This window comes from Vulpes vulpes, chromosome 9 (assembly GCF_048418805.1).
Source record: "Vulpes vulpes isolate BD-2025 chromosome 9, VulVul3, whole genome shotgun sequence".
NCBI lineage: Eukaryota > Metazoa > Chordata > Mammalia > Carnivora > Canidae > Vulpes > Vulpes vulpes.
The window spans coordinates 71765956-71791574 of NC_132788.1; the positions used below are offsets into that span (position 1 = coordinate 71765956).

A 25619-nucleotide genomic window follows, 5' to 3' on the forward strand; every position below is an offset into this window, starting at 1 on the left:
ATGCATTCATAAGGCAGCTGTGAGAGAGAAAGGAGGCAGGGAGAAATTCAGACAGTGAAGGGTTAGTGTGTGGTGTGCCGGTGCAGGGTGCCGTGACGCTGAGCAGGACTGCCTTTTGAGGATAGCTGATCTAGTACAGCACCCACAGTCTCTCTGACCCTTCTCTCTTGGGAGAGTGTTGATAAAATCCAGATGGCATTTTAGAAGACCTATCTTTGTCATTGGGGGATAAATGTTGGGAAGAACACTTACCGCTCATTTTAGGTTGTGATTTTGGTTTCTTTTGAATCCTATTTATAACATTAGAGAGTATGTGGGTCTTTGAGAGAAGGGGTGAGGTCGGGGGGAGGGAGAGAGAAGAGGTTCTGAATGTTGATTTTCTCAACCTTAAGCCATTGCTCTTGCACTTGGAGGGGTAGATTGAACCACATTTAAAATCATCCCTTTCCCCTTTAGAAGGTAGGGTTTTGTTTTATTTTGCTGCTTAAAGAGAAAAATTTTATATCTTCGTAGTTACTTGTTAACAAATGGAATTTGTATGTATTCCCTTTACAGAAATTATTATTAAAATAGATCTTATGGCATTATGATAAAGAATTTACCATGATTCGAAGTTTTTCTGGAAGATCCTGAAATTACTTTTCAAATGCTTTTGTTTGGGAACAATACATACTGTGCCATTTAACTTAAAAATCCGTCTGTTAATCACTAGAAATTTAATCCACAGACTTGGAGAGAATTCATCCCAGTGCTGTTTGGAAAGAAGTTCATGAACAAGCTGTGAGGGTTTTTTTTATGAGCTTATTGAAACTTTTTGATTTAAAATAATGGAAGGAGTTTGAGCAGCAAGCCATCGCCTTTCTCAGAAAGTTTCAGTCCAGACTTTGAAAGATCTAAAGGGATTTGCGATTGGAGATGAGAATTTATTAGGCTTGGGGTGGTGGTGGTGAGCTTTTCTGATGTAAATCTGAGCACACATAAAACACCTATTTTCACAATCAGATTATTGGATATTTAAAAGTTTTAATAGTACCCTAAGCTGGTGAGGATATGGGAAAAGACCCTAATGAGCTATCAGTGCATAATTTGGCAATATCCATCAAATCTACATATCTTTGGACCCGCCAGTTCCATTGCTAGGGATTTTCCCCAGATACATAATGCAAAAGACATTTCGTAGTACAGGTAGGAAGGTCTTAGAAATGTCATTGTCTCCGAGAGCAACAGTTGGAAACAGTGCTAATTATCCTGATATTGGGAAACTGTTCATCCTCCTAAGGGAGTAAGGCAGACAGACTCCAAGATTTGTAAACTTAAGTAGAAGAGGCAAGATGCACAGAGTGTGGAGAGCATACCCCCTGCACACATATAGCTTCCATGTGCATGAAAAAGGAACAGATAAATGTTTAGGAAAGTAATACATGAAAAAATGTTTTGGAAAGGATATGTAAACTACAAATAGATGGTATATAGTGGAAAAAAGGACAATGGGTAGGAGATAGCAGGGACTTACTTTATACCTTTTGTATGATATGAAGTATTTTACCATGTGTATATGTTAATTTTAGGTTAAAACAGAAATTAGGGGTAACAGATGGGCTTTCACCCCATTGCCACTTTGATATGAGCAAGAGTCCATTACTGCTTAAGAGTGTAAGCTTTATTTTCATGACCAAGTTAATGCCTAGCATTCATATGTGTGTTTTTTTAACCCAAAGGACAACCAAGATGGATCGTCCACTGAAGGAATCTTTGTATCCAAAATAGTTGACAGTGGGCCCGCAGCCAAGGACGGAGGCCTGCAAATTCATGACAGGATTATTGAGGTATGTGAACGCTGGCCAGTGTCTTTTAATAGGCTGAATGCCATCCCATCTTCGTCTGGTTCAGGGCAAGATGTTTGGTCGGGGAGGGAGGCCTAAGCTGGTGGATGGTTGGACAGGAGAACTCTCCCATTGTGTGGGACTATATAGAGTGCTGATTGCCTTGGTGTTAAGTTTTTGTTTATATTAAATATAGAGAAGCCAGATTATGAGTGGCATGTTCACAATTTGGCTGTCTTCCTGCGGCCTTGCATCGGTTTAGTATGCTTCAGTTATAGCTTTGTGTGAAAGCCATCGGAGAGTTGTATGCTAGTTAGAACCAGATGAGCAACCCCTGTTGTGCAAATTGTGTCGGTGTTCACGTTGGTTACCAGGGTAAAATTGTGTCGGCCCTGGAGGCTTGCTCATGTCCCTCCTGGCTCGCAGCATGCAGTTATTGCCTTGAGAGTGGTGTTCTCTCTTGGGTTTGTCTGATGTCAGGTGTACAAGGGGATTGTTCAAGGATGTGCAGGCCAAGCTCAAGAGTCAGGAGAGTTACACCATCCCCGACTTCATTTTCAGTTGTTCGTGGAGCATTTTAAGCCTTTACAGAGTGGGTTTATGGATTTGCTCTGGTGGGGATGGACTGGGCTAGATATCTCACCCCACCGTCCAGTGCACTAGAATAGGGTCATATGGTGTCTTAGGATGCTCCAGGTTGCTGAAAGGGAAAGAAGTATTTATTGCCTCGTTGTATGAACTTTTGGTGCAAATTTGGGCACAAATGACTATTTCTTGCTGGTGTTTTTTGACCATTCTTAACGGGTAAATACATGGACTAAGTTTTTGGGTCTCATATGAGGAAGAAATTAGTTAGGAGGGTCCAAGATAATATGTTGAATCCCACCAGGAGGTCACCATGGGCCATGGCCATAACACAATACATTAAATGGGAAACCGGAAAAACAGCCCTGATGCCGCCAGTGCTTGTTCTGAACACGTTGCCGGAGCGTCTGTATTTCTTGAGCGTTTTCATGGTCTGTTTCAAAACCTTGGACTGAGTGGGAACTCTGACTATGAGATAAGCCATGAGCGAAGCTCACATAACCCGCTGGAGTTTGGCTGCATGTGTCTCCTGGAGCAGGGAGCCTGGGGAAGACAGAGATCAGAGTCTCGCCTTTCCATTCTTGTTTGGATGAATTCCTCAATGTGAGAGAAGCAGCACACTGCAGGATCACTTCTGTCCTCAGGAAAACATACAGTTAAACCTCACAAGGAAAACAAATGGAACATGTTATGGTATAAGAGTCACTTTTCTGAGGGAGCAGGTACATTGTGGTAACTTACATATTAAAAGGATACTTGATTTTGTTTTAAGGACATTATTCGTATTTTTACATCCCCATTGACTTTTTGAAGGGTTCTTAAACTTTGGAGCTCTTTTTACTGCCTGTCTTAGGGTCAATCTTTGTGCTTCCCAGGTCAGGGGAGTAGATTTTCCCTAACAGGAATTCGCTTGGGCAAGAGCACTTTCTCAAGAGCTCAAAGGCATACTTACTGTCTTTTTTTTTTTTTTTTTTTTTTTTAAAGAGAGAATATATTTTCTGAGGCTATTGTTCAGAAAGATAAGTACAGCTTCCGTTGCCAAGGGTTTGGTGGAACAGCCAGTTTCTCTAAGTAATGGAATTTCATTGCTCTTATGTTTTGCAAATGAGAAATCTACAGCTGGGCAGGATTTTCTCTTGGCAGAGGGGGGATCTGTATTTGAAATGTTGAGGACAGTTTCTGGTAAGTCACATTCCCCTTTTGGACAGTATGTAAAATATTAATCATGTCCCAGTGTTGAGATAGAAAAGAAGGATGATCACAATAGAGCAACAATATATGTGTCATTGCAATTGACACACCGTGGCCTTCTCAGTTAAATCCCGATCTCTTTTGACAGGATACAGTGATTCCCATGACTGAAAAATATATACCCTGGTTCACCTCATCTCTGTCGGAGTTTATTACCAGGCATGAATTTGATTATTTTAAGTATGCCTGTGTTTCATCACAAAGGAGAGTCAGGCCCTTGCTAGTTTTCCACCCTATTTCTTCCTTTTCAGGGGAGTGGGCACATTACCACCAGACCTTCACCATAAGAACCTTAATTCATGGAGAAGGGTGGCTTTTATATTCAGTCGATGGAGACTTACTGAGTCTGGTTCTCACAGCAGAGGAACTTCAACAATTCCACTGCTCCTACTCCTGTGTGTCCCCTGAGACCAGAGCAGTAGTCCCCATCTGTCTCAGAGCCAGGCCCACTCTCTTCTTTTTCTATAACAAGTATTTTTCAGTGCCCCCAATCCTGTCATGAAATGAAATTTATAAACAATATTTAGATTCATACACACCGAATTATATGATCTCTGTATGCTGTAATAGAAAAATAAAAGGAAGAAAATTGATAATAAAATACATGTATCAGGATGTGAATGCATGGGCACAGCAACACTGGAAGACACCATGATGCTACCAGATGCTGGCACCTCCTCGTAGACTCCACATGAGGAACCAGCTGTCAAGGCTGCCAGAGCAGGAGGGTGGTGCTGGGGGCTCAGGCGCCGGGAGCACTGGCGCCATCTGTGATTGGATTTTCTGCAGTGGTGAACAGATTGTGGTTAAGTTTTGGCACAACACAGTATAGTCGTCTTGTGGTTTGCACACTTCCGTGTGTGTGAGTGCGTATGAACTTTTAAAAATGTGCTAAAATATACATAACATAAAATTTAACCATTTTTAATTATACCTTTCTGTGGCATTAAGTACATGCACACTGTCGTGCAGCCATCACCACCATCCATCTCCAGAACTTTTCCATCTTCCCGCTGTGGAACTGTGGCCATTAAACACAATCTCCCTCCCTCTACCCTCAGCTCCTGGCAGCCACCATTCTGTTTCTGTGCATTTGACTACTCTAGATACTCCATTTAAGCGGAATACAGTATTTCTGTTTCTGGTTCATTTCATCTAGCATGATTCATCCTCTAGGTTCACCCATATTGTAAGAATTGTATTGTAATATGCTTCATCCATATTGCTTCCTTTTTAGGGCTAAATACTATTCCACTGGGTGTAGAGATGCATATACCACATTTTGTTTATATCTCCATCCATTGACGGGCACTTGGTTTACTTCCACCTTTTGACTGTTGTAAATAATGCTGCTATGAACAAGGGTATACAATCTGTGTGTGTTTAAACTGAAAAAGAAGAACCCTTAGTGTTTAAATGTGAAGCGTTGTTAGGGTCTCCCCTCAAGTAATTATAAAATGTTTGTTATTTTACCTTTACAAATGTCTGGCCAGCTATGTGGAATTTGCACTAGAAGCATAATAATTGTGCATTGCATGGGACTCTGTGCATTGTAGGACTTCTAGCACCCCTGGTCCCCACTCCAGTCATCGTACCAGTGAGTGTCCCCACAGATTTCCAGCCCTACCTCAGGGAGTAATGGGGTACCAGGGAGAATCACTGGATCAGAGATTTATCTTATTCCCAAACGTTATGATGTAAGGTGAGTTGCTCAGGAGCAGAGTTGTCAACATTCCCCGCTGCCTTCCAGCCTGACTGCTTGGATTCCCTGTCTGGGGGCTCTCAAAGGCCCTTATAAGAAAGCTTTGAGCTAAAAGAAAAAAAAAAGAAAAGAAAAAAAGAAAGCCTTGAGCTGTCCTGGGCTAGAAATCTCAGGCCCCCTCCAAACAAGTGTCTTCTCTGCCCACATGGTTGCAACTTTGGAGTGTGGCTGATCCAGGAGCCCATGCTGTCTATTGGCACTTCCTGTCCCCATCTGCCCTGGATTGGGACAAACGGTTGTGCCCACCCTACTTTGCATCTGACACTGAGATACAGCAACTTCCGACTCTGACTTAGTCAGTATTTGCTTCTGATTATTTTTGTTTTCTCCCTGTACTTAGTAATGAGCTGCCCCAGGCCCTTTTCATAACTTCTGATCTCACCTTTGACTGTATATACTCAGCTTCTATTGAGAAAACTAAATTTAATTTCTCCATAGTACTTTTTGTAATCATTCTAAACCATCAGTACCCCAGCGGTTTTAGTTTTTCTCCTCAGAGCCCAGCCTGCTTTCTGAAGACGGTGCAATGCTATTATACCTCAATACCACCAGGTTTCTTAAAGGAACAATGCTTTTGTTCTTTGCAATAGTTTGAAACCTTTGGAAAAATTATTTCCCCTGACCCCTGAGTATGCATTAACCAATGTAAACAGGTTTCATCACAAATATAATGCTTTTTTTTCCTGTAACCTCTAGAGTCTACTCTGGGCCATTCCCATTCTACCCAATTCTACTGTAAGTGATTTAGAAGAGAAACCAAAGGTGAAAAATTACATATGGTTGATATTACCCTCAAAAATCCCTTCAGGATGTTCCATGTGGGGAACATACATCTCTCCTTAAGTCTACCCAGCTGGTTTCCCCAGCATTGGAGCATCTCACTATTCCCTCAGTTGACTGCCATATGAGGCATTTGACTTGTTATTGCAAATACCTCATTGGGTGAAATGCTTATGCCAAGAAAAGCACAAAAAACCAAAGCCTACTAAGAAACTAGCAAATTCACTTGGAGGCATGTGTGATCAATATTTTAGTTTCTTTCCCGATTCAATTTTATTTTTTTAATATATTTTTTTTAGCTACATGGCTGGCATAGCAGGCACATGACCATGTGATGCAACTTCCCTGAAACTCTTAAACATTTATAGAGGCCATCCACATTTATATATAATTTTTGCTGGTTTTTAGGCATCTTAAATTGGAGAACTGAGCTCATGCCTGCATTGTACAAGTCTCCCATTTGGTAATAAATGCGCTTCTGTAACAGTTGCTGGGTTAAATGTAGTGTCCTGTTGTACTTGGAGAGGGCAGATGGGATTGAGTGTAGCGAAGGTGGTGGGAGGTTGCCAAGAACCATTATTTTGTACAGTCTTCTGTAAAAAGTGTTCTTGGGAGCTTCAGGATTTGAAGACCCAACATTGTGGTCACAGAGGATTTGAAACCTCAGTGGCTTTTGTGTAAACCAGTTACTGCTTTGTTTGCTGTAGGTTTAGCTAGTCTGTCACTGCTAAGAAGGCTGGGTTACAGGACTGACAAGAAAGATTTAGGAGTACCCTCCCTTCCAGAGCCAGACTTTGATAGAAGAAAATGAGGTTTCACCATTTGTTACTGTTAGAAGATAATGTTCTGAGACCAACAAAAATTTCAGAATGGCCTGTGAATTCACCTGATGAAGTATTTATTTAGAAGAAGAAACTTACTTTTATTAAGATTCTTTTTTATCCTATCGACTTTTTAAGGAAAGATTTTATTTATTTGAGAGAGAGAGAGCGTGCACGTGCGTGCGTGAGCATGAGCAGGGGGAGGGGCAGAGGGAGAAGCAGAGTCCCTGCTATGCAGGGATCCCAATTTGAGACTTGGTCTCAGGCCCCTGTTATTTGACCTGAGCTAAAGGCACTTAACCCACTGAGCCACCCAGGCACCCCTATCCTATGAACTTTTATCTTGACATAATTTCAGACCTATATAAATGAATTCCTGTATCATCTTTATCCAGATTTCCCCAAATACTCACATCTATTACATTTACTTGAATCCTTTTTGCTCTCTACTCTTACTTCCTAAATATATCTCTGTGTGTGTGTTATTTATTTATTAGCAATAAGACATTCTCTTACATAACTGCAGCACAGTTATCTAAATCAAGAAATTAGCACTGGTGAGGCTCTATTGTCTAATCTACCAAATTTATTCAGATTTCACTGATAATCCCTATGATGTCCATTACAGTGAAACAAAATCCGAGATACCAGGTTTTATTTAGTTATATTTCTTTAGTATCTCTTACTGGAAAGCAGTCCCTCAGTTTTTTGTCTTGCATGTTACTCATATTAGAGTACAAGCTGGGTCTTTTGTGGTATTTCTCTCAACTTGGATTTGTTTGTTGCTCATGAGTATGGATTTAGGTTGTACATTTTTAGGGACCACAGAAGTGATAGTGTGTCTTCCTCAGAACATCCTGTTGGGAATCACATGGTGTCAATTTGTCTCTTTATTGGTGACGTTAATTTGGACTGCTTGATTCAAGTATATCTGCCAGACTTCTCCACTATCAAGTTACTATTTTCGCCTTTATCTTGTATCATATGGGTGGATATTTTGAGGCCACCTGAATATCCTGTTGCTCCTCAAACTGGAATACACTGGTTGTAGCATCCATTTATGGTTTTTACTTGAATCTATTATTATTAGGATGGTTGGCAAATAGTGATTTTCTCACTGCATTCCTTCTGTGTATTAGTTGGCTTTTCACTATAAAAGAAAGGGTATTCTTTTCTTCCCATTTTTCCCTACCTTTTTATCTACATCCATCCACGCGTTATCCATATATCCATCTCAGCATGGACTCATTGATTCTTATAATTTGATGGTCACGTTGGCTAGTTTTGGCTAGATGGAGCTCTTTGAAAGATGATACCTATATCTTTTTGACATGCTCTCATCATTTTTTGAGCACTTTCTGTCACCACAGAATGTTTCTGGTTTATTCTGTACTTTTCTTGCCCCAATTCTAGATTCAGCTACTTTTCTAAGTAGCTCTGGCTCCATTTAGTGAGGAATGGTGTTTTTAAACAATGATATGGGTGCTAGGCTGATCGTTATGATTGTGGTTTCATTGCTTCTTTTTTGATTAGTCAATTTTTTGAGGGAGCCCACACGCGTGAGTACTCAAGCTGGGGAAAGGGCAGAGGGAGAAGGAGAGAGAGAATCTCAAGGAGACTTCTTGCAGAGTGCATGGCCCAGCACAAAGCTTGATCTCACATCCTGGAGATCATGACGTGAGCTGAAACCAAGAGTCAGATGCTTAACCAGCTGAGGTGCCCTAGGTTTCATTGCTTCTAGGTACTCTCCATAGATAGGGCTAGAAAATGTAAAAATGCACATATAAACACACAATCATCATCAACATTAATACCCCTCCATCCATTTCTCTATTCATCCTTCTATATATATTTGAAAACTATACCTTTATCAATATCTCTAGTTTCATTCCAAGTCTGCATGGGTAATTTTATTCTTCCTCTTTTTTTTTTTTTAAAGATTTTATTTATTTATTCATGAGAGACCCAGAGAGAGAGAGAGAGATGCAGAGACACAGGCAGAGGGAGAAGCAGGCCCCACACAGGGAGCCTGACGCGGGACTCGATCCCAGGTCCCCAGGATCATGCCCTGGGTTGAAGGCAGCGCTAAACCACTGAGCCACCCGGGCTGCCCTTATTCTTCCTCTTTAAGTGTTTGTAATTCTTAGTAAGAGTCCCTTTTGAATTAGTGATGAATGCAGTCTTCCTTGGAATCAAATCTCTGATCTTTGCTTTGATGTTATCAGTGAATTAAAAATTGTTGATGGAAATTGTTTAAAATATTTCTGTATTTGGTTTGATTTTGGAGAAAAAATATGCTCTTAACTAGATGATTTGGTAATATGTTTTTCTTCTTTTAGGGGTAAGAAAGGCTAGTATTTCTTTTGTAACTTTATACACAAAAGTTACTACTGCTAAACAGGCATAGGTAGGCACTACCTATTTCTGGGCAGTGTTAGAAATAAATACATGAAGTAATCCTACTGTCTTCTGCAGTGACTGATGCCCATTGACCATGTTCAGCAGAGGAAAGAATACTGGGGCAGTAATTTTCTTAGAAGTAAAACCTATTCATGTCAATTTGAAATCTCTAACTCTTGTGTCATTTATCTAAATAATCTGTTTTGATGAAAGAGACTTGGTAAATCCAACCTATGTTTAAAAGACTCTTTTTACCTGCAAAAATAAGCTGGTTTTAGGAACCAGCTATTAGTAATGGACTCCAACTCTTCATTTCCAGAGACAGAGATTAGAGTTTTATTTTATATACCAATTTTGATAGATTGAGTGTTAAGCCCTGGATCATGATGTGGAAAGGTTCTGAGGTCATGCATGGATGGGGTGGAGATGAGTATGGTGGTCATTTTTTTTTTCTTTTTTTTTTTTTTTTTTTTTTTTTTAGATTTTAAGTAATCTCCACACCCAACGTGGGGCTTGAACTTAGAACCCCAAGATCAAGAGTTGCATGCTCTACTCACTAAGCCACATAGGAGTCCATGAGTGTGGTCATTTAATGATTGTTGCTCTCAGTGCAGAGAAGAGAGAGGTGACATCCTGGTTGGGGATTTGCTAAGATGGACCCACCTAGGGGATGTGTTTGGAATGACTATATTATCATTTGGAAGTCATGACTCTGATTTCATTGGCATAGAGCTTACTTAATTATCATGTATCAGTCAACCTTCATGGTCTTCACACGTGAAAGAAAGCAAACACCTTCATACATTTGTTTTGTCTTTTTCCTGCCTTCTCCTGACCCTCTGTTTAACCATTTTCACCTTACCCTGTATTACAGCAATGGAAGATCCTGGCGGAATGATATAATGTTCCTCTAAGGTGCAGCTGATTTCTTGAGTACTAGAAAGTACACATTGAGGTGGAAAAAGCTCTGAAATTTAGATCAAGACACCCAACATTTCTACCCAGTTACTTACTCTGCGCTCTTGGTACCCTCAGTGCTGAGCCTCAATTTCTTCATCTCTAAAATAGGAAGAGCATTACTGTCTCCCTTGACCTGTCATACTGTGTAGGTGGATCAAGGAGATAATATATAGGTCAAAGAATGTTTGCTATTAAGTACTATGTGAAGAATTGGGCCTTTTTTTTAATTTTTTTTTTTTTATGATAGTCATACAGAGAGAAAGAGAGAGGCAGAGACACAGGCAGAGGGAGAAGCAGGCTCCATGCACCGGGAGCCTGATGTGGGATTCGATCCCGGGTCTCCAGGATCGCGCCCTGGGCCAAAGGCAGGCGCCAAACCGCTGCGCCACCCAGGGATCCCGGGCCTTTTTTTTTTAAATTAAAATTTTAGCATCTGACACAAGAATTTATTTATTTATTATTTTTTTAATTTTTATTTATTTATGATAGCCACAGAGAGAGAGAGAGAGGCAGAGACACAGGCAGAGGGAGAAGCAGGCTCCATGCACCGGGAGCCCGATGTGGGATTCAATCCCAGGTCTCCAGAATCGCGCCCTGGGCCAAAGGCAGGCGCCAAACCGCTGCACCACCCAGGGATCCCTGACACAAGAATTCAATACCAAAGCTAAGGATAGAAGTCAGAAAAAATAATTTTCTTGAGATCTGTTTTCCTCTTGTTATGTGTTTTAGCAGGAATGTAGTGCTCCTGTTAGGATTACTGAAAAAACTCTGACCTATTTCAGGGAGTCATCCTCTCCAGAATAACACTGTGACCAATTAAAAGCAAAAACACTGTTTTTAATCCCTGCCTTAAAAAAAAAAAAAAAACAACCGTATTCAGAGTTTCTAATGACTATTCTGATGTTTGTTAAAGTGTTGTGGTTATTGTCTTATTATTTTGCTATTAAAATTAGCTTTTATTTTTTTAATAAAGGATTTTATTTATTTATTCATGAGAGACACACAGAGAGAAGCAGAGACATAGGCAGAGGGAGAAGCAGGCTCCTGGTGAGGAGCCTGATGTGGAACTTGATCCCAGGACCCTGGGATCATGTCCTGAGCTAAAAGCAGACACGCAACCACTGAGCCACCCAGGCATCCCTAAAACTAGCTTAAAAAACAAAAACAAAAACAAAACCCAACTAGGTTTTCAGTGAACATCTTTGTAACAGACATCACTGCACACCAGCCAGATTAACATACAGATGAAGAATGGGACATGTGGCATGACGCAATTTGTGTATTTTAAAAGCATTTATATATATTAGTCTTTTCATAGGAAAAATACTCTGAACTAATAAACATTTTATAGTTATGATAGTAATTTTGTGGAGTGGGATTATGGGCAGTAACTTTGGATTTCTGAAGTCACATTTTTGTAATGTTGGAGTTCTCCAAAGTATTATTTTTATAATTCTAAAAAAAAGCAAAGATGAAAAATGTGATGAGTTAGAAGTTTCTTCTTAGTTTTAAATGTCATAGGCTGACTCCTGCTTGTATGTTTCCTTAATTTAAAATATTAGTTGAAATTCTCTGGGCACCTGGATGGCTCAGTCAGTTGAGTATCTAACTCTTGATTTCAGCTCAGTTCATGATCTCAGGGTCATGAGATGGAGCCCTGCCTCAGGCTCCATCTCCAGCTCAATGGGAAGTCTGCTTGAGATTCTCTCTCCCTCTGCCCATCATTCCCCTTCAGGTTCTTTTGTTCTCTCTCTCTCTCTCTCCAATATAAATAAATCTTTAAACATAGAACATTAACGACATTCTCATTCTTGAAAGCTCATTGCACACTGCCTTTAGTGTGGAGATATGTGATCAGCTTAGCTTCATGTTCAAACTCTGGAATCAGGGCATTGGATGCTCCTCTTTGGCAGAGCCGCTCCCTCCCATTCTCAGCTCACATTGACACTGTATTCTCTGGGAGTTCTGGCTCCACAGAACTTTTAAATCTATCCTCATGGTCATCTCTTAATAGAAAGATTTAATTAGATCATCCACAAAGCATTTTAAAGTCAAGAATAAATCGGAAGTGACTGGTGTCCCCATTAAATATTCTGAATAAAGATTAGGTCAAAAAAGTAAATTTTTGGTAAATTCCCGAGGACAACAAAACAAAACCACAAACCTTTAACAACACAGATAAGATACATTTTAGGGGTTCCTGAGTGGCTCAGTCATTTGAGTGTCTGACTCTTGATTTCAGCTTAGGTCATGATCTCGTGGTCATGAAATCAAGTCCCTAGTAGGTCTCTATACTCAGTGGGGAGTCTGCTTGAAATTCTCTTTGTCCCTCTCCCTCTGCACCAACATGCATGCTTTCTCTTTCTTTCTCAAATAAATCTTTTTAAAAAGGTGCATTTTATTCACTCATCATCTTTACACATGATAGCTAGACACCTTTAAGTAGGGGGGTTTTGAGAACTATTTTATTTTATTTTTATTTTTATTTTTATTTTTATTTTTATTTTTATTTTTATTTTTATTTTTATTTTTATTTATTTATGATAGTCACAGAGAGAGAAAGAGAGAGAGGCAGAGACACAGGCAGAGGGAGAAGCAGGCTCCATGCACCGGGAGCCCGATGTGGGATTCGATCCCGGGTCTCCAGGATCGCGCCCTGGGCCAAAGGCAGGCACCAAACCGCTGCGCCACCCAGGGATCCCGAGAACAATTTTATTAAAAATTAATTTTTTTGTCTTTCTGTCTCGATAAGGCAAGATGAGCTTAGATGTACTTTTAATGAATTTGGAAGGTATGTTGGGATAGTTGGACTTAATGATAAACTGAAGCATATGGAATTTGCTTCCTGAGAGAGGTGCTGGGGAGACCCTTCAAAATAGCAGATTGGCATCATTTTGGAAATAAAAACTAACCACAGTGCCTATTGATTTGGGTGCTGTGAACAGGAGGAGAGTGTTGAATTAGAAGTTGTCACTGCAAATTGCAAATGGGAAGATTTGGGGTGAATCGGCAGCTGTAAGCACTGATCTGCCATTATGCCACTTTCACTGGGGACTCTGAATACCCCAGGGTGGGAAGCTGCAGCAGCACAGCTTCCTCTAATGATGATTAATGGTCCCCAGGAGCCTCATACCTCACAGAGGGGGAGAGCAGCTGGTATGGAGCTCTTCTGCCTCTGCCACGCTGAGTGCCACACAGCACCAAGGAGACCTTTGCCTTTTACCCTATCTTTGTTTGGTTAGCCATTTGAACTCCAAAGAGTGTGTCCCACCCCTTTTCTCCTGAGGGTGGCACTCCCTGCTGCCTTTTTGGCTTTCTGATTCTCTTAATTTCTCCTCTCTTTCATCACTTCCTTGTGTGTTTTTTTTTTTTTTTTTGCTGGTCCTAGCGAGTCATTTGACAGTTCTCTGGGGTCAGGAAAACTGAAAGCCTAAGAGTGTTGGTTTCACAACTGCTCTTCCACCTCCCAAAAGAGATATTCCAGTCCATTTTAAAAGGTGCTCAATACATATGTTTTTTGTTTTCAACATTTGGAGAAATTGGGAAGAGCATCAATTTTGGCAATCTCTAATCAAAGAAGACAGTTTTTATTCTTTTCAAGGAATGATTGTTGATATGAAGTGTTGTGTTTCCAGACACAATAATTTGAGAATTCACTTAGACCTCCTGTCCAAAAAATTACTAGGTGTTTATTTAAAAATTTGGGAGGAAGATGATTATATAAAGTGATCTGTGGTTGTGACTTACTATATAAATCTTCATGTTGTGGGAGTTCTTAGGATAATAGAAGAGAAACCACTGGCTGGCTATGTTTACTTTTTAGATGTGCATTGAGTTCCCTCTAATAGAGAGATCAGGATCCATAGAGAGTTAAAATGTGGTCCCTGGGTCTAGGATGTTTACTTGTAAGACTAGTATATAGAGCAAGATGACTGACAATGGGTTATAAGAAAGCTGGCCTGTGTATTGAGAGGCTAAGAGTCACAGGGTTTGGAATCAGACCGGATTTTGAATTCTAGTTCAACCATTTGCTACTGTTAGCCTTAAAAATAAACCTGCTAGTCATTTTTCCAGCAAAAGATGGGTTTATCCCAGAATAATAGAGAATTAGAATCCAGGGCAAGCAAACTATGACAAAACTATAGGCAAGACCAGAAAACAAGAGAGGAACATCATTTTATGGAAAAGAAGGAGGAAGTTGAGAGAGGTTGTTTTGAACTAGAGTCTATTAGAGGGGATCAAGAATTCAGGGTGATGATGGTTTCTCACTGGCTGAGTTGCAGTGGTAGTTGATTTCTTGTAGGAGTTAGAACATAAATATTTCCCTATTGGGATTCTTCTTGTAGAGTTCTGTAATTGACAATTCTTCCTGTAACTGATACTGAGTTGTACAGCTCTCCCTACCAGCCTCTCTTTCTAGCATCTCAAGTGCACTTCAGTGAGGTTTCCCTTTATTAATTTTCACACTATCCTCTTGACCTTGGGCAAGCTTGTTATCATTCCTGAACACTGCTTTTTTTCATGTAGGCACTGTTACATATATTATAACGTTGATGTAATAAGGATAATAATGCATGTGTCTAAAAACTGTAAATTTGGCCCCAGAATAAACAGTCACCAGGTGGTTAGCTTTGCTGGATTGTTTCCTGTAGTTCTATAGAGGCTGGCCTGGAGGGGCTTGCAGCGAGACCATGCTTTGATGATGGTTCTATGGCATAGTTTCGTGAACCTGAAATTGCAGTTGTGAGTAGATCATTTTAATTTGTTTTAGAGTTCCTTTTAAAATTAGTGACCCTTGGAATCTGGATTGAGAAAGAGCTGTCACTTCCTAAGGCCATATAAATCACACTAATTGATCAATCAAAAATAATTCTTAATTTACATCATAGTGTGAACAACATGGTAATTCATTGCATATGTGCTGACTTAAGTGTTCTAAAAATATGGTTAAACAATTGCGTGTTTAAAATCAGCTATTTTTAAAATGCCAGAGCAGAAAAGATTTCCATTTTTATATTGACTCATGAAGAATATTGGGATTTTCTTAAAATTGTGAAGAGTTTGACTTCATCTACCCTTAAGATTACAAGTTGCATTTAATTCCTTTTTACATCTGGAAACTAATGCAATATACCAATATAGAAAAATTGAAAAATGCTATCAAATGTAAAGATGAAACTAGAAACCCTTACTGATGTAAGCATCATCTTGACAAAAAAAAAAAAAAAAAAAAAGAACAGATACAACTGCCTGTGTGTTGGGATCTGATGGCACATGTAAATTGCATATGGAGCACACATTTATTCCTTGTTTTAAAGTCTAAAATGAAATGGGAGGAGCTCAAATAAAATAGGATTAAGTATGATTTTGTTATAGCATTGTGAATGGATTTCTAATACTCTGTATCATTCTTGGAACTGAGAGAGCAATGCTTATAAGAACCTTGGGTGAGTATTAGTGTGTGATGATTACTTGGAATAGAATTGCTGGTGATAAAGGAATGATAGAGGAGCAGGAATCGATCAAGAAAAAAGTATTCCATCATATTTTTATTATAGGGCTTAAGGGAGAAACATTGTAATTTTCTTCGGGAATTAAAAGGTAACTTTGAAAGCTGGGAAGAACTACTTTTTTCTATCCTTCTAAAGAACTAGTAGTAATGGTAACAAAGCTGGTAATATTTTAAATTTCTCCATTTGGCTGTCCTGATCAGCATCTTGGTGTCTGGAGAACTAATTCCCTTTGGTGTCTGAACCAGCAGAGAGAAAGTGATCACATTGAGGAAGGACATTAAATGCTAAGTTTGGTGGAATTATTTTCAGAGAAATGTTGCCTTAACCTCAGTGTTTGGGTTTTAATGAAGTTCTTTTTTTTTTTTTTTAATTTTTTTTTAATTTTTTTTTTTTAATGAAGTTCTAAACAGTGCTTTAACCTCTATTACTTGCCAGAGTAATAGAAGTCCTTTAATTTACTGCATTTTGACAAATAAGATTTTTTAGATTGCTTAAAGAGCTTATACAATAATAGGTTTTACATATATGTATCTGTATGACTGTCTGAGTATATGAATCTGGGTGAATGTGTATGCCTGAATACATAAGTACTTCCTTAACTTCACATGAGTAACTCATGAGATTTTGCTTTTATTTTGTATGAATCACTCACTGGAGACCCAAGACCAATTAAATGGGGTTCTAAGCTTTTTTATTTGTTAATATAGTCCCTGTTTAGTAACCTTCGTTTATACTTTGTAAGAAATGAAAGGGGAATCCATTGGGCAGATGGTATTATGTAAAGTAGAAGCAAGGAAATCTTTGTTTTGACAAGGTGACTTAATTATCTATAAAGTATATTCATAGGTAAATGCAGGTTTCTTTTCCTGATATACTTAGTCTTATAAGAGAAATGCAGAGAGTCTCCTCTGCTAAACTCATTAGATTTAATAGAACATAGAGGGAATTATACTAATTCAGAGAGAAGAGGACAAGAAAGGAAGTTGCTATTTCTTTTGAAATCTTTTCCTTTCCCCTTCGGTTTGTTTGAAAGTTAAGTACATGTAAGTGTCCGTTCATTTTTGCCACAATTAGAACATTAAAGACATTCAGTATGAGCTGTTTGTAGCCTTTTGTTATAGTTGATCCTACTTCTAAATGAACTTTTAAAAAGTAAAATAGAGATTTAAAGAAAGACAAATCTGGTAAGCTTCCTTGCATTCTGAATCCATTTGCGATTTCCGTTTGCGATTAAGATTATGCATGAGAGAAATACAAGACAGAGAGTATAAAAACAATGTCCTATTATTTTCCTAAAGCATTAAACTTTTATAAAAATATGCAAGAGAGGAAATTAGTCCTTGTGATACACCATGAGCAGGAGAGAGAATCTACCCTTATCTGCAGAAAATCAGAGTGATGGATGATCAGTTAAGCCTGTTTAGCATTTCATACTGATCAGCAAACTGAAACAAGTGTTTCTCAAACTTTAGTCATCTACCACCTGCTCGCTTTGTACCATCTACACACCACCTGTTTTTGTTAAATACTTAACATTTTTCTGAAAGCAATGTACTTTTGTGCAACTTAAATTTATTTTAAAGGGAACTGTGTCGTGATTGTGGAAAGTCATTTTCATGTGCTGTAAAGAGAAAGATAGCAATAAAAATAATGAAAGGTAGAGTGGGTAAATTTCAGCTTGTACTGGCTAATCACAGATCCTGAGCCTTGCTTTCTCTTTAGGGCAAAATTAATCTATGGGATTCCTAAGGATGATGACTAGGAGCAAGCACCGGGAAGGATTTGGGGTGCTGGTCTCATTGCCATCTTCATGTGGGTCATGGTTAATGAGCATACTCATGCTGTGAAAATGCATCAGGATTTTCACTTCAGATGTACTCTCTTTCTGTGTGTATGTTACATCTAGACAGTTTTATTTCTAAAAATGGTACAAAAATTTAGGCCCCAAATGAATCTGTCCCTAGATGGAGTCACATTGGTTGGAGATTGACAACAGAATGATTTGCTCATAATGTCAGTCAAGGTCTTTGAATAGCATAGTCCCAAGAACTACCTATGTCACCTTCTAACTTCATCTTACGTAGGCAGCCATGATTCAGTCTGAGCTAACTGCTTTGTGTAGCTACTTAAGTTTGTTTGGTTGAGGAATGAGGAGCTTTTAGAGACTAGATTCCACTACAGACAATAATACCATCGTTGTTAAAGAATTTCAAAGGCAAAAAGGTAAATATTAGTGTCAAAGGCCACAAACCAAGGAATCTGCTTTTGATAAACTTTTTTTTTTGTATTTATGCATTTTTTAAAAACTATGCTATCCTCATGCATTCCATTTCTAGCTGTTTGGAGTGTGCACATTTGTCGATTGCTGCAACCCAAACATAGATACAAGAACTGTTCAAGTTATGGAATGAATATGTCATGGGGATAAAAAGGACAACGTGGGAGGGGCGCCTAAGTGGCTCAGTCAGTTAAGCATCTGACTCTTGGTTTCAGCTCAGGTCATGATCTCAGAGTGGCGAGATCGAGCCCTGCATCAGGCTCCATGCTCAGAATGGAATGTGCTTGGGGTTCTCTCTCTCCCACTGCCCTTTCCCTTTGCTCGTTTGTGAATTCTCTCTCTCAAATAAATCTTTAGGAAAAGAAAAGGTACAGCATACGAAATATAATCAGTGGCATTGTAATAGGGTTGTGTGGTGACAAATGGCAGCTACACTTACGATTAGCACAGCATAATATATAGACTTGTTAGAGAATCACCAAGTTATACACCTGCAACTAATGTAACATTGTGTGTCACCTGTAATTCAGTTTTTAAAAATGCTGGAACAGCCCCTTGTGCTGGAATGCTCTTCAAAGAGAGACAGAAGTATGCTTTATTTTTATACAAGCCAATGTAGCACTCACAAATGCCAGTGGGTCCTGGTGCATATGTACAAAAATTGAAGAAGTGTTGATGAGGGATACTTATCCTTATTGCACACAGCAGTCTGGTATTTCTATTTTATTTTCTTATTTAGTGCTCTTTGCCACCCACTAAGTTGATTTCATGACTCACTAGGAGGCAGTGGCCAGCAGTTTTTAAAAGCATTCTGCATGGAAGGACAGAGCTGTGCCTTCTGTGTTGACAGCAGATGTCTTTTTTCTGATATTATACCCTGGAGTCTGTCATATTTGCTGATGGCATGTCTAAGTCCCAGCCTCTTGCAAAAGAATAGGGTCAAGTATGATATTAGGATATATGGCTGTAGTTGCAAAAATAAGCCCCATTACCTGTCAACTTTCCACTGAGGATCTTCGTGCCTGAGGCAAAGTTCACAGGCTTTGCATGTCACCAGCAGATGGATGGCATTAGTTAGTGGTCACTTGGGTTATGATGGACTTAACCACAAAGGGACCTAAGTCCAGCCTTAGAAGCCTAACTTGTTTTCTCGTAGTGGAGCTTTGGTGTGCCGGGTAATTTCTTCTCTCATTGAGGACATTTGTATCTGTCTGATGTTTGATGTGGCTGCTTTGTGTGGCATGTGTTATCATTGCCTTCCAGAGTCTATGGACAAGGTTGTAAGTTGTACCTAGATAGGCTTCTGAATCCAACATGTGTTTGACACTACTGGTGAGGTGTCCCTGTGAGATTTGTAGTTCATTAGGAAATGACCGAGGAGGGTCCTGTGTGTGAATATAAGCTCCTGAGAGCAGGGACACATTGACCAAGCTATGTATTTGCAGTGCTCTTAGAACCGAGCACTGTGCCTGGTGCAGAGTATTCAATAAGTAAATATCTATTGTCTGACTTGGAAATAGATTTTGAAGTCACATGATTAACTTCTGACCGTAAAATCATAGGAAGTCTAACATTAGAAGCATTAGAGGCAGGTGACAGTATGTCATGAGGTCTTGGGGGCATTTGATACTTTGACAACATCTCCTGCAGACAGGTGGAATCTGCCAGCTGTCCATACAGGAATAGCAGTGGCTTAAAATAGGCCTCACTCCCAGTGCTGGGTGGGATTTAGGAGTAGAGAGTTCTTTATTTGGAAGCAAGGGAGTAAATTGGCCTGTTAGGAGAAATGAGGAAGCCCTATTTTTGCTCTTTCTTTAAGAAAAAAAGAGATAAGGGATGCCTGGGTGGCTCAGCAGTTAAGCATCTGCCTTCAGCCCAGGGTGTGATCCTGGAGTCCCAGGATCCAGTCCCACGTCAGGCTCCCTGCATGGAGCCTGCTTCTCCCTCTGCCTGTGTCTCTGCCTCTCTCTCTCTCTGTGTGTGTGACTATCGTAAATAAAAAAAATAAAAAATTTTAAAAAAATTAAAAAAAATAAAATAAAGGGCTCAATTTTTGATACACCATTAGGTTTTATAAACTAAGGTTAATTAAAAAGTCTGCTGCATTTATGAATTCCAATCTTTATGTTTTAAGTAAACATATTTCTTAGTCATGTTTAGCAATAAGATTTAGGGAACTGTGTCATCTCTACTTACTTGACTTTTGGGAGGTATAGAGGATTTGTGTTTCGTTTTGTTTAGCAGTTGTACGTTTTGCTTACGAAGCTGCAGACTTTGCTATCATGTTTAGAAAATATGTGACCCTGGTCACCTTTGTCTTCTGCCTCATTGACATTGGTATTCCTATAGGATCCTGTTTTAACACTGTAAAATTGATAGCAACTTGCACTAAGTTCTGGAAAATGCCTCTACTCACTTCCATTTCAGGTCTGCCATTTTCTTAGAAGTTTAGTCACTATTGTTGGAATGGAATTTTCATACATGTTCCAGGAAATCCTTTGCCATTAAACCAACTTGTCAGTGAAGCATTAAACCCCATTGGAACTTTCTGACGGGGGCGTCTCTGGAGGGGAATGTACATGGAGCATTGAGGAAGGGCCTTGGAACAGTCTTCACTGCTCCTTACCCTCAGTCCACCCCAGGAAGGATCTGATGAGGGAGGCGTTGTTAGAAGCTTGTCAGAGTAAATAGATGTATCTTACCTTTCTCCTGTGACCTTTCTTTTGGAACATTTGAGATTTTGTGTTCTCTGCTGAAGTAGCGAGAAAAGGGTGACAAGCTGAAAACAGATGAATGTCCTCATAGAATGACTAACAAGCTAAGAACAGTGTAAGTGTTCATGTAAATGAAGACATCAGATAGAAGTTTCTTAATAGACATTTCCTGCTGTGCTTCCCAATAACATTTGCTAACAGAAACTTTAAAACGTGAATTCCTATGCTTTGGAATGCTGAGAACAATAAGATGGAGCAATTGCCTTAATTTTTCCTTTAAACACTTGAGCCAAGAAAAGAAGCTAAACTTATGCAGAGCCGGGTGTTGGCTTCTATGTTTATGTACCAGCCAGCTTGAACCTGAAACATTACCTCTCGAAGGTGGAAGCAGCCTCACGTTCAGAGTTTACTTTGAAAAAAATAACGTTTTGGTGAAGATTTCATAAGGAAGAGATCAAACAGGGACAGAGCAGTTTCTCTTTTCTTTCGGGATGGGGGAATGGCGAATTCATCCAAATGGACTTTTTTAAAAGTAAGCGATGTCTGTTACGGAAATTGAAAGGTTAGTGGCAAGCTTTATGTATACTGAGCCACTTTGGTTGATATTTGGTGATTCTGAATGCATTTCACCTCATATTTTGCTTAGCTTGATTACTCAAGTGAGAATGCACAATATTAGTAATAGAATGCAGTATAATGTTAGTATTTCCTTTGGAGGAATTGCCACGAAACATTGTGGTTTAAGGACGTCCCATAAGTAATGCTTAGAATCTAAACTAGAATAACTGCCGAGGGATCAAAATAAATGTTTCAAGGAACTTTAAGAAAGCAAAAGCTAGGTGGTTTTATTAGTAATAATTTTTCTGTTTTCTTCTAAATTAGTTTACATTTATTTTCATACACACACACACACACACCATTAAATAGAGCATCCAGTTAATAAATGAAACTAACTTTTTCTAGAAATGTAGTCATTGAGCAAAGCATGTTCAGCTCAGGGTGGGAGGGGTCTGTGAGAAAACATTACCCTCTTTCTTGGGAGGAAGTGGTTCTTTTTTCTCTTATTTCCCCTCTTATTTCATGTTAACTCCATGGCACCCCAAGTTCACTAGTGATCACGGAAGATGCTCCTCTAACAGGGATGCTAGATTATGCTTGTTAAGAATTGAAACAAATTCTCTGATTATAAATGGCCTATTTTTTTTTCTTCTTTCCTTCTTTTTTACCTCCTCATTCACTGCACCAGACAGAGGGAATGTCCTGGCCATGTCAGAGAGAGAAAAGGACTGCCATGGAATTGGAAGTGAAAACATAAAGCTAATTGTTGATGGTTTAATGTTACAGACCACCAACGAGACAGGGCCAGAACTTGAGGTCTCTTAGATCTTGAGGGAAACAGAAATGCCATTTTGATTTAATTTAAGAGTCCTAAAAGTGGTGGTCGACACATTGCTAAATGTGCCTGGCTTCTGGAGATTCGAAAGAAGTTATTTTGTTCATGACATTGGGGTCAGCTGTATGTTTAAGAAGCCGGTCATGGGATTCTCATGATCAAAGCCTGACATGAAACCGTTCATTCCATCATAAGCTAATGAGATACTTACTGCCTGAGCCAGCCACCTGGGATGCAGATACCACTGGTGACCCAGTAAAGGACTGTGGTTTAGGTGAGTCCAGCCCTTGAGGCCACCTTATTCTATTTTACTTGTAGCATTATCTCCCTCCCTTTGCTTAAATTTTGTTTTGAGTGTCGGAAGTGCTTCTGGCTGACTGGGGTCCTTTGCAGACCATAACTGGTGGGTCATGTGGGGAGAGATGGGCGGGAAGTGCTGAACATCACTGGGGAGCTACTTTGGGATGTCCAGGTGAATGACCACCTATGTGCCCACGTTTTGAAAAGGCCTGGTTACCAGCACTGAGAAAATTGCTGGCTTGAGGCTGTTGTAGTTGTGTGGTTAATCACTTATTATGTGGTCTACGCAGATGTTCCTGTAGAAGTATTTACTTCCCTAAAACCCATCCACAATCACAATATTGAGCAGCAGCATACAGAGTGGATAAGGGTAATCTAGCGGGCAGCCCGGGTGGCTCAGCGGTTTGGCGCCTGCCTTCAGCCCAGGGCCTGATCCTGAAGACCCGGGATCGAGTCCCACGTCAGGCTCCCCGCATGGAGCCTGCTTCTCCCTCTGCCTGTGTCTCTGCCTCTCTCTCTCTCTCTCTCTCTCTCTCTCTCTCTGTGTCTATCATGAATAAATAAATAAAATCTTAAAAAAAAAAAAGTAAACTAGCTGCATGGGTTTGAATCCCGGCTCTAATGCTATTAGCTGTGTAGCCTTCGGCAAGTTACTTCTCTGGACCTTTATTTTCTTGTCTGACAAATGAGGATGATGGCATCTATTTCAGAAGTTAGGTGTGTGGCTTAAATGAGTCAATATGTCTCAAGGTTTTAGAAGCTCTTAGAAGCATTCTTAGTACAGGGCAAGTACTCAGTGACGTTACCATTATATCATTCTTACTGGTAATTTCCATTTGTTGAGCATCCGTTGTGTTTCAGCAAGTGAACTTGATTATCTTGATGAATTTTGTGTCATTCGTGCAGCCCTGCAATAGCAGGTGGCCTTGTTCCCGTTTTACAGCAGATACCACTGAGACTCAGCTAAGTGCCTAATCTGAGGTTTTACAGCTGGCAGGTGAGAACTGTAGGATCCAAGTCCCCATCTTGCTCTGTCACATTTCTGTCCAGTCAGACCCCATGCCAGTGGAAACATGTTTAAACCTCACTAAGTGAAAAGCATATTTTTAAAAAGGCATATACATATATATGCATATCACATATATATTCTGTATTAATGTTATATATAAAATGTATTTTGTTTAAAAAGCTATTTTAGTGTATGTCTGGGGATAATGGAAATTTGTATACAAGTTGTCAGCAGTGGCCTATCATGGTGGGTGGAAGGGGGTGGATTCTGAGACCTTTTTATTATAATATTTAGTTCTCTTTCTTTCTTTAATAGAAAAAAACTTTTATTGAACCCACCAGCACCCAGATTGTAAAGTTATGTGCAGTTGCCCAAATCATTAAAACAATGAAATTTTCAGATGGAAAATACAGTTTTCTTCCACCTTCTTTTCCTTTTCCTCCTGTTTTTTGAGATAAGCAGTGTTTCAGTCTGGCACAGATCTTTCCACAGCCTTCTGCATAATTATGCAAAAATAGAAATGTACACACACATATGGGGTGTTAGATTTTTCTTTTCTTTTTTAGATCATTGTCCTTATATCAGTGGAATCCTACTGTACTCGTGTTTTATTTAAACTTTAACAGTAAAAGAAAAAAGAAAAAAACTTTAACAGTATGTCATGTACATACCACCTATAGATTAAAGTCCTTGGTTTTAATAAATGCATGCAATTTCCAAATATGAATATAATCCCAGTTTATTCTATGACACGTGTATTGATATAACATTCAATTACTTTATAATTTTTTCATCTACAAACAATTCTGTAATAATGTCCCTATACGTATTTCTTTTGATTCTCGGGCTTGGACTCCCAACAATTGTGTATACTATACATTCATATAATTTTTGCAATTTTATTTTCTACAATGAGCAGATACTTCTTTATAATCAGAAATAAAATTTCAAGTAAAATATATAGAACTAGATTTTCACACATTCACACCCACGCACAGGCATACTGCACCAACTCCAAAGCCAGTGTGAAAGACTTCTCTTCCAAAAGCAGAGTCACATTTATTCAAAGAGTAATGTCACATTGTTGAGTGTTCATCATTGGGTTTCTGTGGTAAAAGAAGATACGTAAGGACATATGGTCATGGCACAGAGAGTGTTTTTGTTTTAAAATTGGGGGAAATTGGCAAACATACTAAGCAAACCATCAGTTCTCTTTGCCTACTCAGCTGATTGTAAGAAAGCCACACACACACACACACACACACACACACACACACACACACAGACACACATTCTTTGTATGAAGAAAAACCCCAAAGTTACATTGCTTCTAGTTTTGTAAGGGCTGTTCTATATATGGGAGTATGTTTGCACCTTGAAGATCTGTGCTTAGTTTAAACCTCCTCCTCCAGAATTCCTCCTCCCTTCCCTCCCCAAAAAGGGCATTTACTGAAATATAACCAGTTGCTGGTTGCTTCTGGGGTGTTATGTGGAAGTTGTTAACTGGATATTATGAAGGCGGCTGTATTGTAGTTGAGAATTAGTTTGATATAAACTTCATTGTTATGCAGCAAGATATAATTTAAGCCAGTCTCTGGAAAAATAACAATTATAGAACATAGACACTTATGGAGAATTACCAAACCACAGATATGATATATGAGAAGGTCCATATGCATTTTTTTGGTAGTCAGGCTGAAGTCAAGATGAAATTAAAGCCCTATTTTGAGACTTCGGTTGGATGTCAAGCTATTCCCTCATAGGTGAAATGGCCACAGAAAAGGCCTTGGTGTTACTTGAGAAACTAAACCTCTCAGCTGGCGTCCAGCACAGCCTTTTCTTTGTGTTGAATTCCCCTCTGTGGGGAATAGTGACGTCACAGGCTCATTGTGAGTACGTGGTGAGCAAGACATAGGGCAAAGAGGAATGGCAAAGGCTCTCCGCTTAGGAGGAGGAGGAGGAGGAGCTAAATGCTCTAATTCAGCCAGCATGCTGTGTGTGAGCTGATTGCACCAAAGGAACAGGACTGT

At 39.4% G+C, this 25619-nt stretch overlaps 1 protein-coding gene across 1 annotated transcript in view; it reads left to right on the plus strand.

The window, feature by feature from the left end:
• PDZRN3 (PDZ domain containing ring finger 3) overlaps positions 1-25619 on the plus strand; it is a 238828-nt gene that overhangs the window by 19797 nt on the left and 193412 nt on the right. The window contains exon 3 of the mRNA XM_072720425.1: positions 1719-1826. Coding sequence (XP_072576526.1) covers positions 1719-1826 — 108 coding nt within the window. The remainder of the gene's footprint in view (positions 1-1718; positions 1827-25619) is intronic.